Raw genomic sequence first — 15,470 nt, forward strand, 5'->3', positions numbered from 1 at the left:
GAGTTGTAGACCCTTAGGATCATCTAGTCCAACCCCCTGCAAAACACAGTCAGTGGCAGCAAAAGCAGCATGGCTCCATCAGTGCCGGATTTCTGTATAAGCTAAGCAAAATCCCTTATTTTGGCTTCTGGTCCCTTATTTTCGAGGCTCCTGGTCCATTATTTTCAAATCTGTAAGTTGACAGCTGTGGTCTGGCCCACCACATGGTCTGAGGGACAGTGGACCAGCCCCCTGCAGAAAAAGGTTGCTGACCCCTGGACTAGATGAACCGCGGGGTCCCTTTCAACTGCACTTCTGTGATTCTGTGACCTGCAACCTCCATCTCTTGTGCAATTTTGGGGGCTTTTAAATAATCTAAACAGGATTTCTGGGAACTAGATGAAGCAACCGTTTCCTCTTCCTTTTTGCGGAGGCAACATCTGATGTAAAAAGGTTGAGCTCAGACACAGCACAGAAGGGTTTCCTTTCTGTCACCCCGATGGCTGCTTTGCGCTCCTTCTCTGCAGCTCCTCACTCATTTCTGCTCCTCCTCCTTCTCCTGCAAATGCTGGGTGAGTGTTGAAAGGTAGACATTGAACTTGCAGGCTTGCACAGATTTCTAGGTATGGTGAAGTCCAGTATGAGCTACAACTTTCCAGAAATTGCCACTCTGGTGCCCCCAATATATTTGGGAATTGGAGGTTGGTGAGCCTCGGTGTAGCAAGAAAATATAGGGAACCTGCAGCAGTCATCCAAGGTCCTTCTCTGCGTGCCTCTATTACGGGAGTGCCTGTGTTATAAGGGGCCTTTTCAGTGGTGGCTCCCCATTTGTGGAATGCTCTCCCTTTTTACCTGAGCTTTTTAGCCCTGAAGTAGAAGGTCTCAAGTACTTGTGGTCTTTTTTTTTTGGTGCTGCAGGATCTGTTAGACCCAACTTGCATTTGTAGAGATGTATTTTCTAGATTTTTAATGCTTGTGTTTCTTGCAATTGGCTGTAGTGTTTAGATAGTGCTTGTAAGTAGCTTTGGGTAACTTTTGTGAAATAATAATAATAATAATAATAATAATAATAATAATAATAATAGAATAATGCTATAGGCACTTGTGGTGGACATGACCAAAGGTGGCAAATTTGGAGGGACCAGTCCTTTCAGTATTCATAAGCATATCTCAAAGTCTCCAGAGTCTGCATTATATTGAACTTGTATATTTCGATGAAAAGTCAGGCCTTGGCAATAAGTTCTCTCATAGGACATTGATTCCGTTGTTTCTGAAGATGAATTGCAATGCTTCCCCAATTTTGCAACAGTGAACGCCCCATTTTCAGATCTTCCCCACAGGTTCCCCATTCCTGCTTTCAGTGTAATAAAGTAATAAAACACGAGGCAAGATTTGTCTTTGTTCTTCTTTTTTAAATCACGGCTTTGTAGCTTTTCAATCAAAATATTCAGGTTAGAGGACTATGGTTAGAGTGGAAACCATTCCCCACCCTGATTATCCATCAATTATTCTCTGTGAACAGATTTCATGTTGACATAAGAAAAAACTGCTCCTTTTCCCTTATGGGGTATCCAAGAGCCTGTATAGAGTCCTTAAGTGGGTCCCCTATCAGTAGGAGAAAATAACAGAGGCCAACTGAAGTATATTGAGAAGCAAGGCAGCTAGTAAGCCTGATCTTTATTAACTGTTGCAACAGGGTGCTCACTCACCACACCCTGGAGGGACCCAGAACAATGGTGCGCAAGCCCTTATATAGACTTTTGAAATTGCCCTCTCTGTAGCTCAAGACCACCCCTCAAAACATCTTGCATACATCACTGAAGGAGGCGGTCTGCAACAGAAATCCTGTTTGTCAGGATACCTGATAATGGTCACTGGTTGCTTCACCTGGGCAGCCTGGCCATTCCTTCTGAGATGCTAAATACTTAGTTCCTGAATCCAGGTCACAGGCTCACCCTATTCATACACAAATACGCCCTTAAGACAAGATTTGTAGGCAAAGAGGCTACAAAAAGGTTTTCCCCATTTCCTTCTTCCTTGCAGAGAAATATTTGAGGTCAGTGGGAGAGTCAAAATGGCTTCAGGATTGCTCTCCTGTACTATTTCAGACACATGGTTTATATACTTATGTATGTGTTTGCCTTGTACATTTATGAACATTTAATTTATATATTTGAGACCGTAAATTCTTATAACATATACAACACTATTTCATAACAGAAATACAGTGAGAGATAGGAGGCATGTGGTAGCAGTTAGTATTTGGCAGTACTTGGTAACAGCTTTTGCGGTCCATTAATTTTTGCCTGCTAAAATGAGAGAGAATTAAGAAAAACAGAAAAAGCGAACAAAAAATAAACATTGCCAGCTAGTCTGAAGTAGGAGTGCCATGACTATTGGAACTGGAATACTTGCATAAATTATGCACCTCTGGAGAAATGCTTTGGAGAAGAATTGAGGTGAGCAGGGCTTTGTTGTCCTTCATCTTATCTCTGTTTCCCCATTTTCATTCCCTGGATTAAATGCATCCTTATATGTCTGAATGTCTGCACATGCAGTGAGATTTCACCTTCCTTTCCTTCTGCTGCCGCCCCTTTGTTGTTGTTGTTGTTTAGTCGTTTAGTCGTGTTCGCCTCTTCGTGACCCCCTGGACCAGAGCACGCCAGGCACTCCTGTCTTCCACTGCCTCCTGCAGTTTGGTCAGACTCATGCTGGTAGCTTCAAGAACACAGTCCAACCATCTCATCCTCTGTCGTCCCCTTCTCCTTTTGCCCTCCATCTTTCCCAACATCAGGGTCTTTTCCAGGGAGTCTTCTCTTCTCATGAGGTGGCCAAAGTCTTGGAACCTCAGCTTCAAGATCTGTCCTTCCAGTGAGCACTCAGGGCTGATTTCCTTCAGAATGGATCGGTTTGATCTTCTTGCAGTCCATGGGACTCTCAAGAGTCTCCTCCAGCACCATAATTCAAAAGCATCAATTCTTCAGCAATCAGCCTTGTTTATGGTCCAGCTCTCACTTCCATACATCACTACTGGGAAAACCATAGCTTTAACTATACGGACCTTTGTTGGCAAGGTGATGTCTCTGCTTTTTAAGATGCTGTCTGGGTTTGTCATTGCTTTTCTCCCAAGAAGCAGGCATCTTTTAATTTTGTGACTGCTGTCACCATCTGCAGTGATCATGGAGCCCAAGAAAGTAAAATCTCTCACTCCCTCCATTTCTGCCGCGCCTTATGGACTCTCAAATTCTGCTCTAACCCTCTTAAGCAGATTTCAAGGTGCACTCGGGGGCTGCTAGGGGGAGAAGCAGAAAACGAAGCTCTGCCCCATGGGTGAAAGACAGTTCACTCCAAATAGCCAGGAACTGACCTAGGGACCCCACACCTTTTAGGGGCCCCATGACAAGGGATCAAACAATATTGGTTTGATCTTGAAAGAAAATTACAATCAAGTATTAGGAGATAATTTGCGAGGACCCCCCCCCCCATTATTATTTTTTTGACTGCCTAGGGGCCTCCACAGGGTTCAATCCGGTACTGTTTCACTCACACACAAACAATGTTTGATACAACTCAAAGTCTGGAGAAAAAGAAGAAGAAGGTGTTATCAGATCCTCCAAGTGTCCCTATTTCCCAAGGACAGTCCTGCATTTACAGAAGCCATCTTGGTTTCTAATTTCATTGCAGAATGTCCTGCTTTTCCTTAAAGGTAAAGGTAAAAGGACTCCTGACCATTAGGTCCAGCACTCATCTTGCTTTATTGGCCGAGGGAGCCAGTGTACAGCTTCCGGGTCATGTGGCCAGCATGACTAAGCCGCTTCTGGCAAACCAGAGCAGCGCACGGAAACGCCGTTTACCTTCCCGCCGGAGCAGCACCTATTTATCGACTTGCACTTTGACGTGCTTTCGAACTGCTAGGTTGGCAGGAGCAGGGACTGAGCAACGGGAGCTCACCCCATCGTGGGGATTCGAACCACCGACCTTCTGATCGACAAGTCCTAGGCTCTGAGGTTTAACCCACAGCGCCAACCGCGTCCCATCCGCTTTTCCTTAGGACGTCCCTATTTCCATTGGATAAATGTTGGAGGGGATGGAGTTCTCCAACCCCCGAGCTGTCTGAAGGCAAGCCTGTATGGGGAAGGTATTTTTTTATGTTTAATGTTTTATTATGTTTTTATATATGTTGGAAGCTGCCCAGAGTATCTGGGGCAACCCAGTCAGTTGGGCGGGGTATAAATAGTAAAATCATTATTAAGGAATAGGAAGTCCGTCTTTTCATCAGAGAAATGTTGGAGGTTACGTGCTACTCATTTTGCTGCAGGTGCCAAAGGCCAAGATTTGGAAATTCTGCAGCCCCCAGGACCCTTGTCTGTGTCAGCAGGAGAGACCCTCACTCTGACGTGTACAGTGCGTGGAACTGGCCCACCAGGACAAGTAAAATGGCACAAGGGGTCGGACAGAAAGCGGCCCATTTACAGTGGAAGAGCACCATATTCCTCCCGTGTGACCAGGGTTGTTCCTGGATCAGAAACAGACTTCAGCATCCGCATCAGCAACATCCGACCTGAGGATGCCGGGACATATTACTGTGTCAAGTACAGGGCAGGATCCCAAGAAACAGAATTGAAATCGGGAGTGGGCACTCAAGTTTCTGTGATTGGTAAGTATCCTTCAATTTCTCCTTGTTTCCAAGGAGGACTATCTGCCCCCCTCGCCGCAGAAGCTCCACATTATATAGAAAAGCAAAGGCATCTAATGAGGCTGGGACCTTTTTTAAAAAGTGAAAAATAGCCTTGGTGGGCGGCATGTTTGAGTGAAGCAGTGATGAGAGGAGAAAGGGCACATCACTCCTTCCCTGCTGGGGGGTTTTCTGCACAAAAATCTGTTTCCTTCCCCTTCCCCAAGGGTCCCAAAGCTGCTTTTCATTCTTTGAAAATCTACACTTATAAGCATTTGCATGCAACGTAAATTTAACTGGTACAGAACCACAGCCCAATGGAGAGCCTGTTGTAGGGCGGGTGGGGGGTGGAGATGACAAGCTTTTTCATCCTAAGGACTCTATTCCCTACTGGTCAATTTCAAAGGGGCACATAATAATAATAATAATAATAATAATAATAATAATAATAATAATAATAATAAATTTATACCCCGCCCTTCCCGGTTCAAAAACCGGGCTCGGGGCAGCTAACAACAAATTTAAAACAGTTTAAAACACTTAATTATAAAAGCAGCCTAAAATACAGTATAAAAACATGAATAACAATAAAGTTCAAAAATCAATTAGATAATCCCCAGGGCTAGCTGGCTGAATTGATCATGCCAGTGGATGGGATAGAGTCAAAAAGTGGGAGAGTGACCAATGTGAAATTTTACCAGGCCAGCAAATCAGGACCAATGAGGGCATGGCCTGGGAAGAAGGGGTGTGGCCTGAGGGAGTCCCAGGGGCCAGGTGGTCATGTTTCCCCTCTAGCAAGTCCTGCTCTCAGGACTCCTGCTCTCTGTGGGAATAAAGACTCCACCCCCCAGCCTGGTCTGATTTCCTAATTGATCTGTTAATAATTTGGGCATTTGAGGGAAGAGGGAGAGGGGCAAAGAGGGGCAAAGAGCATCTCTCGCTGATGAAGCACAGTGGTGGCCGATGAAAGGACCTTTTTTACTATTGATAGAACCATTGTCACCCTGGACAGCTCAGTTGGTTGGAGCATGGTGCTGCTAATGTCAAGGTTGCAGGTTCACTTCCTATAGGGGACAGCTCATATTCCTGCATTGCAGGGGGTTGGACTAGATGACCCTCGGGGTCCCTTCCAACTCTATGCCCACATCATTTTGTGGTCTTCCCTCTTTTTCTGCTGTTAGATGTGACATTCTGTGTTGTGCCTCCTTCCCTCCCCGCACCCAGGCAGCCATTTTGTGACTGGCACCCGCAGCACACTCTCAAAATTCCCAATGTGCCCACTGGCCCAGAAAAGGATTTCCCTTGGGATTGGTGATGGGTCCTATCCTGCAAGGGTCACCAGGTGATGTGTCGATGCTTCCTCCCACAGCCACGCCATCCCAGCCATCTATCGAGGGTTCCACGAGCAGAGTGTTATCTGGGACCTCGGCGATTTTCATCTGCACGTCAGATGGATTCTCCCCCCGAGCCATCAAAGTCACCTGGCTGAAGGACAACACCAGGATTGTGTCCCCAGAGCCCACCGTTCTGCCAGAAGGAGACAGCACCTCCTACCAAGTGCTGAGCACCGCACGGGTGCCACTCACAAGAGACGATGTGAAGTCCCAGCTCATCTGCCAGATTGAACACGAGACCTTGCGGAGTCCCCTGCGGGAGTCTTTCAAACTTGGAGACATCCTACGAGGTACAGATACTGGTGGGGGTCTGGCTGTGGGGTGGCGGATCATTGCAAGGAAGGGCAAGAAGCTGTGGGTCTTGGGTGCCAGGGAGAAAGAGAGATGAGCAGGTTGGTGCTCCAGGGTCCATTGGGAGGACAGTATGCAATTCCATCTGGCTTGTCCAGATTGAAATGTGTTCTAATATTTTCCTGGTAAGACCCCTTGAATCTCTCCTAAAAGAATAAAGACACCACAGTCTTATTGATAAGCAATAAAAAGAAAGTTTACTCACAATCAGGCAGAGCACAGTGTGATCCCTGAAGGCAGGCTTAAGGCTTAAAGCTCCAAACTTATACTAACAGGTTTACCCCATAAGGGAGATTTACCTAGTGACTGCAGACTAGCAGTCCAGCAGTTCATTCCAGGAATTTCGCAGGACGAAAGGAAGATGGAAAAGAAGGAGAGTGGCAGCACGCCTTGTCCTTTTACCTGGTCTGGAAAGGTCACGTCCACCCACTAGTCACATGCAAGAGGAAGGATGTTCCAGCCCAGGAGGAACAGGAAGTTTCGACTGGCTGGACCAAACATTCCCTTGCATGTCCACTCTAGCAAAACAAGGAATGTTGTATTTGACTGCTCCCAGTGGATTACATCCCACAAAGTCAAGTGGCAGGGCAAGGGGTCAGGTGTTCCTTCTGCCCCCCATGCTGCTGCTTCACCCAATTGCTCCTCACAAAGGACTAAGAAAAAAGAGCCACTGGTATGCATGTAGCATTCACTTTGGTCCGTAGATATTTTCATTGAAGGGAAATGCGATTCCTGCTACTAAGACAGAGGCCAAGGTTCAGGCAAACACCAATTCTGAAGGAGATTAGATGTTTGACTGATGCCTGCCCAGACTCCACTGTAGACATGGACAGTAGCATCCAAACAAGACCACCTGATATTGATATCTTAATGGGCCTCCATAGATCACCCATTTGCCAACCTGGTATCTTCCAGACATTTTGAACTATAATTCCCATCTGCCCCAGCCAGCACAGCTCTTGATGTCTGTTAGGTACTGAGTTGAATAGGATCCAAAATGCAGCAGTCTGATTGGTCCTAGAACAATAGGATCCAGAATGCAGCAGTCTGACTGGTCCAGAGGAGCCACCCAATCCAGCTCCAGGTGGAAGTGAATCTGCAACCTGATTGGCCTACAGGAGAATCCCAGAATTAGCCAATCACGTGGGACCCATTGTGTAAATAATGTCTATAAAGCAGACATTCTGGGGGAACTTCCATTCCTCCTCACCACTATGAGCTGAGTAAAGAGCATGAAATCCACTCTCGACTCCACGTATATTTCAATGTCCAGGACCTCTAGAGGCATGGGCATAGCCAAGGGGGGCAGGGAAGGGCAGCTGCCCCCTAAATAAAAATCAATAAAAATATATAGCTAACTGAGGTTCTGCCCCCCTAACAAAAATCCTGGCTACGCCCATGTCTAAGGGTCTTGATCTCAAGGAGGGGGTGAGGCCACATTTGCTTAAGCTGTGTAGCAGGCATGAGAAACCCAATCCTACATTTTTTCCACCCTGTGCATAATCTTATATACCTCTGTCAGGAGGAATGCAATTCCAGCACACTTGAGAGCCAGCGTGGTGTAGTGGTTAAGAGCGGTAGTCTCGTAATCTGGGGAACCGGGTTCGCGTCTCCGCTCCTCCACATGCAGCTGCTGGGTGACCTTGGGCCAGTCACACTTCTCTGAAGTCTCTCAGCCCCACTCGCCTCACAGAGTGTTTGTTGTGGGGGAGGAAGGGAAAGGAGAATGTTAGCCACTTTGAGACTCCTTAAAGGGAGTGAAAGGCAGGATATCAAATCCAAACTCTTCTCTTCTTCTTCTTCTTGAGATTCCAGGAGCTATTCCCTCTCAGGAACAGCATGGTCTGATGCAGATTTCTTTGCCTTTGTCCACACAGTTCCACCCAGAGTGAAGCTGGAAGCCAACCCAGCCAACCCCGTCCTGCTGAACGAATCGGTGACCTTCAGCTGCAGCGCGGAAGGGTTTTACCCAGAAGACACAACCTTGGCCTTGACTCTGAATGGCAGCCTGAGTGAAACAGGAATGGCTGAACCCATGGCCCAGAACAGGGATGGGACATTCACCCTCAGGAGCTCCCTGAAGCTGAATGCCACGGAAGAAAGGAACCAGTCTGCATTTACTTGCCTGGTTATGCAAAACTCTCAGCCTGTAGCGAATGAAACGTCAGTGCTGAACATCAGGGTGCCGACTGAAGGAAGTGAAAGCGTCAGTATGGAGCCAGGTAAATGTGGGTCCTGACACCATATTTTCGTGGTTTTTGGCCCCCATCCCTCAATCCATGTTTGCTTTTTTGTCAACACATATGTCTGTCTGTGTGCTGGTCTTCTTATCTTCAGACCACTAAAGGTGAGGATCTATAGCTCATCGGAAGAGCAGCTATGTTCCATGCAGTAAGGTAAAGGGACCCCTGACCATTAGGTCCACTTGTGACCGACTCTGGGGTTGCGGCGCTCATCTCGCTTTATTGGCCGAGGGAGCCAGTGTACAGCTTCCGGGTCACGTGGCCAGCATGACTAAGCCGCTTCTGGCAAACCAGAGCAGCACACAGAAACGCCGTTTACCTTCCCGCCGGAGCGGTACCTGTTTATCTACTTGCACTTTGACGTGCTTTCGCACTGCTAGGTTGGCAGGAGCAGGGACCGAGCAACGGGAGCTCACCCCGTCGCCGGTATTCGAACCACCAACCTTCTGATCGACAAGTCCTAGGCTCTGTGGTTTAAACCACAGCGCCACCCGTGTCCCTTTGTTCCATACAGTAGTTCCCAGGAAAAAGGCTTCTGCCCGAGACCCTGGAGAGGCCCTGCTAGTTAGTGTAGACCAGATATGGGAGCTGGTTGGTCCTCCAGAACTTGCTGAACTACAGCAAGGGGTGATGGGAGTTGAAATTCAGCCATGTTTGGAGGCCAAAGCTGCTTCCTGCTTGGTATAGATCAAAGGATCCCTACATAGTGCTTTGTGGTATGCCCACCTTGATGCCCAATAAGACTCACTTGCCTCTTCTCATTTTGGAGGAGGATCCTGACCACCACCAGTTTTTCTTTTGTGAAATGCATTGGGGTTCTTTTGTTGCCTGCAGCGCACATTCTTAGCTTTCCAAATCTGGCCTTAGAACCAAAAATGTTTGGGGTGCCCCTGGTGGAATTGGTTTCCAGGAAACTTTATGAGGGCCACATGCCATTGGCAGGAGGGGCCTGAGGCAAATGTTTGTGGAGCAACAAATTAGCCTTTGTAAAATATAATACTTTCTCTACACATTCACATACCCAACTCTAACCCCCATCCAGGAAAGCAGGAGCCATTATCAGAGTTCAAGGCGACATTTTGATGCTGGCCCCAGTTCAGTGCATTTCTGGATTGATCTGAAGCAGATGGGTCAATCCAGGGCAGTTCAGACCAATCTGGGGCTCAAAACACTCTCTAAGAAAGCCAGACAGCCTGCCACCAAAGTCTTGCAGAATAACACCATATAAGGAGTACACCAGGAAGCGGGGAGCTGGATTGATAGCTCGGGCGTCCAATTCAAGGCTAGCATCCCACCCAACACTCTCCAATCACAGTGAAGCGTTAAGATCAGCAGCTTGCTCTTTACTGCCTTTCTATTGTAAGTTATCTGAAGATTACTTTGCCAGAGTCTTCGGACAGACTCTTGTGCTTGGTGTTAAATCTCCTGTCTTCTCCCTTGCAGGTCATTTTCAGCTGTCCCCCTTCGGGCTCTGTATTGGACTTATTCTGGCCAGCAAACTCCTTGTTGTTGCTCCTTTCCTATTATACCTCTTCCTCAAAAAAGGACACGGCAAGGGGAACCTGAGAAACACAACTGTGAGCACCTAGGGTCAGGAGCCAGTGGACAGACCAACCTAGAAATTGTCTACCTTTCAAATTGGTGGCCCTAAGCCAGGCTTCTTCAAACTTGGCCCTCCAGATGTTTTGAGACTCTGCAGTTACCATCATCCCTGACCACTGGTCCTGCTAGCTAGGGATCATGGGAGTTGTAGGCCAAAAACATCTGGAGGACCAACTTTGAGGAAGCCTGCCCTAAGCCCTAAGCAGCTGGGATACCTGGGAGATTGTCTCACCACTTATATCTCTTATATCCCAGCCTGTCATTTTCCTCTGCCAGAGAGGAATTCCTGCAGATACCATCTCATGAGGTCCATTTTGTACAACATGGGAACAGTGCCATCTTCCTTTTGAAACTCCCTCCCTAGTGCCTTTCCCAGTCCTGTTGAATACATTCTTTTTTCAACAAGCCTTTTCCCTGGAGAGTTTTACCTTGCTCTGTATGTCCATTGGGTTAGAAATTGTTTTCAAGTATATTTTTCATTATTATTATTTTTTAAACATTCTTAACTGTTCTTTCCCAGCATTTCAGAACCAGGTGTTAGAGCAACAGAATTTCAGAACCTGTTGGTAGAGCAACAGAAATTATTCATGCCTAATCAACTGCATTAACTTTGTTCCTGGCGAAACCACCATGTGAACCTAGTTATTCTCTTACAGCATTATATAATAGCAAGAAGCAAATAAAAAGAATTGTTTGTTATACAAATTGGCATGAACGTTTGGGACTGATCTTTCATTTACTGGTGTGTTTGCAAACATCATGAAGTTCCACCATGTGAGTTATTTGTCACACTCTCTTTGATCAGGATACTAGGTGAGCAACCAAGACGATCAAGGGTCTGGAAACCAAGCCTGATGAGGAGCAGTTGAAGGAGTGGAGTATGTTCAGCCAGGAAAAGAAAAGACTGAGAGGAGATGGGATAGCCATCTTCAAATATCTGACTCCCAGCAGCTGGCTGGGGCTGATGGATGTCATACTTGGAGGGCACCAGGTTAGTGAGCCATGGCCTGGTGAGAGACTATAGGGACCCTGCGACTGCCCTCTAAAGCCCTTCTCTGTGTGTCCCCCTCTGTGGGAGTGCCAGGAGGGGGTAACAGGAGAACAGTCCTTTTCAGTGGTGCCTCAGAGATGCAAGGAGGCTCAGCTGGCGCCCTCTTTATCTTTAGGCATCAGGAAGAGGAGGAAATGTCTGCATGTCTGCAGTGTTGCAGCTATTAGGACAATAAGATCAGAAAAGCAGGATGTGGGCAGACAAGGGCATCTTCTGCGTGGAGGCGAGCTGCTGATCCCAGCAGGCAAAAGAGACCACAGTTGTGTTGCTCTTCACAGTTTCAAAAGTTGGCATGAAGTGTTAGGAACTGGGGGGCTTTCTTTTTTCTTTTCTTTTAATTTTAATTTTATTTTATTAACATATAAAACACATACATATACATTTGCACAATACACGTACACAACACACTACCTAATTTTCATAGCATAAAACATACCTACATTACTTTATATAATACCTACCTGTACTATACATATCAACATACCGACACACCTACCCCACACGGACACCCACCAAGTGACTTGACTTCCAGCCGTTCTTGTTACGCTACTTTATTTTTCCAACTAGCTTAAACGCATTTCATTATTTCTTTAATCTCTTCCTTTAGCTTAACTTTACTCTCCTTTCACTCTAATCATTTTCTGGATTCACGCAGTATCTGTCAGAAATTCTACTTTTTCCACATAAATTTTGATGCATTCCTTAAAAATAGCCCACTCCTTATTCATTTTTTGAATAAGGAGATACGGTACAAAATGGTACAGGAACTGGCAGGCTTTCTTATCTGATTTCTCCCTTGGTGATCTCTATGCACAGATTCTACTTATGTGTGTTATTCTTAATTGCCATGCTAGCGCAGGGGTCGCCAGCGCGATATCTGTGGGTGCCAATGTGCCTGCTAGTAAAATCATAGAATTGTACAGTTGGAAGGGACCCCAAAGGTCATGTAGCGCAACTCCCTGCAATACAGGAATCTTAGCTAAAGCATCCATGACAGATGGGCACCCAGCCTCTGCTTACAAACCTCCAAGGAAAGAGAGTCCAACCACCTCCTGAGGGAGACCGCTCCACTGTCAATCAGCTCTTACGATCAGAAAGAATATTCCTATTGTTTAGTCGGAATCGCCTTTCTTATAACTTAAATCCATTGGCTTGGTTTCCACGCTCTGGAGCAGATGGAAAGAAGCTATGTGACAGCTCTTCAGATATCTGAAGATGGCTCACAGTCTCCTCTTCTTCAATTTGTTCCTTCCAATCACGACCCATATTTGGCCCAGATATCGAGGCTGTGACAATGTCAGTCACAGATATGAGTGTCTATATGCAGCGTGGAGAAACAAGCTTCATCAGCCCCAACCCTGCAAGGCTCCATGGCCAAGGGAGCTCATTTCTCCCTCGGCGTGCTGGGTGCACAGGGCTGCAGCGCTCATGCAATGCCCCTGAGCATAATAATAATATAATCATAATTTATTATTTATACCCCGCCCATCTGGCTGGGCTTCCCCAGCCACTCTGGGCGGCTTCCAACAAAATATTAAAATACAGTAATGCATCAAACATTAAAAGCTTCCCTAAACAGGGCTGCCTTCAGATGTCTTCTAAAAGTCTGGTAGTTGTTGTTCTCTTTGACATCTGGTGGGAGGGCGTTCCACAGGGAGGGCGCCACCACCAAGAAGGCCCCCTGCCTGATTCCCTGTAACCTCACTTCTCGCAGTGAGGGAACCGCCAGAAGGCCCTTGGCGCTGGACCTCCGTGTCCGGGCTGAACGATGGAGGTGGAGATGCTCCTTCAGATATACTGGACCGAGGCCGTATATACAGTGTGTGTGTGTGTGTGTGTGTGTGTGTGTGTGTGTGAATGAAATAAACTTGTGGATTATGGGTTGAATCTAATGCACTGCTGTGTAAATTGCGTTAGCGCAAGGATTCATGACTTGTAAAATAATAATAATAGTATTTTATTTATATTCCACCCTCCCCAGCCAAAGCCGGGCTCAGAGTGGCCAACAAGTAAAAATAGCACAGTATACATAAAATCACACAGTCAATTAATTAAAATACATTCTAAAATCAATTCAGAATCAAATTAATGGCAACCATTGGGCTAGAATTCTATGAGGATTACCGAAGGAGAGAGGGGGTCAGACTGTGCCTTGGCCAAAGGCCGGGTGGAACAGATGGCAAGTCCTGCAGGGCCCTAGTCTCTTGTGACAGAGCGTTCCACCAGATCGGGGCCACGGCCTAAAAGGCCCTGGCTCTGGTTGAGGCCAGCCTAACCTCCTTGTGGCCCGGGATCTCCAAGATGTTTTTATTTGCAGACCGTAAGGTCCTCCATGGGACATACCAGGTGGTCCCGTAGGTACAAGGGTCCTAGGCCATATAGGGCTTTAAAGGTTAAAACCAGCACCTTAAACCTGATCCTGGAGACAGGAGACAGTGCAGCTGGTATAGCACCGGGTGAACGTGATCCTGCAGCGAGGATCCTGCAGCGAGGAGTCTCGCCAGGGCATTCTGCAACCGCTGGATGAAACACCCTTTTTGCTGCTGTGCACCATCTAGAGAAGATTTGGAGAGGGTGTGGGACACACATGGGGGGGGAGAGGGGAGAAATCTGCTGCACAAGCATTAACCCTACTGTTAATGGAACGGATGCATTTCATGAAATTCCTAAGCAGCCTACATCTCAACATTTATTACATAAAGACACCACACTGAATACAACCACAGCTGCTAATAATAAGAGTCCATATTTTAAGTTGGATAATTAAGCAATACATCTCTCTGCACAAATGCACCCAAGTACTTAAGTAAAATAAACAAGAGAGAATGATATTAGAAAAATAAATACATCAAGTTAAGCGTTGGAGTACGTTTTATATATATACCTCATAAATATTGCAAAACACCCTCACATGTAAAGATACAGTTCAGGAGCCCTGCTGTCTTCCCCAAACACACTTTGCACCAACCATATTGCTTTATCAACTTCAATAAAACACTTGAACACTCAGCAACTAATCTTTCTTCTTTGGTCTTCCATAAACACGATTTTAAAAGTGAGTCTGTAAGTGACTGTGGAGGCCAATTCTGGACCCACACATCCTTCCACAGTGGGGACATTGGTTTCTGGGCAGGAGCTGATCACGGTGTGGATTTGCCAAGTCTTAGCTCATTTCTCCCTTGCGTCCTGAGTTCGAGTGTCTTCAAAGCCCACGACACCTTTGGTAAAGGCTGTTCTCCAACTGGAGCGCTCACAGGCCTCCCAGTTGTCGATGTTTATACTACTTTTTTTTTTATTTGCCTTGTGAGTGACAGCTCCCCACATTGAATGGGGGGGCGCCCTTTGTGTGGTCGTGCGCAGCCCTTGGACCCTATGCGGCAACATTAGCACAGGCTTGGCTTCGCCTTCCCCCAGGTGGTATACCTGGAGGTCTCCGCCTACCTCAGTCAGTTGCCCAATCCTGCCTGGGGAAGCTTTGCCAAGGTGACCAGGCCAGGTAGGGGGAGGGACCACCTGCCCACACAATAGAGGATCTTACCTGCGAATCATCAGTTGGCTCCAGAACTTCTCCCACCCTTCCCACCCTCAGTTCAGACTTCTTTTGCAGGTTAACCTTTTCTCCACAGGTACGTGGGCGCTGCTACGTCAAGGTCGCCGTTGAAGGGCCGGAAAGGAATTTCCCTGCACTGGCAGGTTTGCCTTTCCCATAGCAAAACGCCACAACTTTGGCGGTATCAGGCCTTGGGCGGAATCCTTTAGTCTATCTTTCCTGAATGGGAGGGGGGCATGCAGCGGTGACCCACGCCCCCTCCTCTTTGCAGCGGCGATACCAGGGTTCCCCGTTAAAGGGGTTGTTTGAGGGGAGGCTTTGGCCATACGCCTAGAGGTCGTCATTGCTCTCCCCTGCGACGGCGGCGTAACAGGGGCGGGCTCTCTCTGCTTGAACATATGTTCTCCAGAGCCAGCCCATCTCTCCCCCGCCCCACTGGATAATCCTGATGTCCCCCAGATCCCTGGCTGGGGATTGGGAGGGATAAACGCCCCATGCCTGAGTCTAGGTCTACCCACATCTGAAATATAATAAAGTTGTGGCCAATTTTAATCCCATAGCACATGGTCTTGAGTTGTTATTCCACACGGGGGGCCGCCCAGGGTTCGGGGGACTCCGCCTGTCC

General features: G+C 47.1%; 2 protein-coding genes across 2 annotated transcripts in view; both read left to right on the plus strand.

Annotated features, from left to right (window-relative positions):
- Window positions 1-15,470, plus strand: part of LOC310764708 (immunoglobulin kappa light chain-like) — a 110,695-nt gene that overhangs the window by 75,103 nt on the left and 20,122 nt on the right. The gene's annotated exons all lie outside the window — the stretch shown is intronic.
- LOC310764634 (signal-regulatory protein beta-1-like) lies at window positions 243-10,949 on the plus strand. The gene is made up of 5 exons (XM_083618970.1): window positions 243-551; window positions 4,298-4,636; window positions 6,024-6,338; window positions 8,277-8,621; window positions 10,086-10,949. Exons 1-5 carry the CDS (start codon window positions 479-481, stop codon window positions 10,229-10,231), a joined length of 1,218 nt encoding a protein of 405 aa, XP_083475096.1. The 5' UTR covers window positions 243-478; the 3' UTR covers window positions 10,232-10,949.

The sequence above is a fragment of the Podarcis filfolensis genome (genome assembly GCF_964270895.1).
Source record: "Podarcis filfolensis genome assembly, chromosome: 6".
NCBI classification, from domain to species: domain Eukaryota; kingdom Metazoa; phylum Chordata; class Lepidosauria; order Squamata; family Lacertidae; genus Podarcis; species Podarcis filfolensis.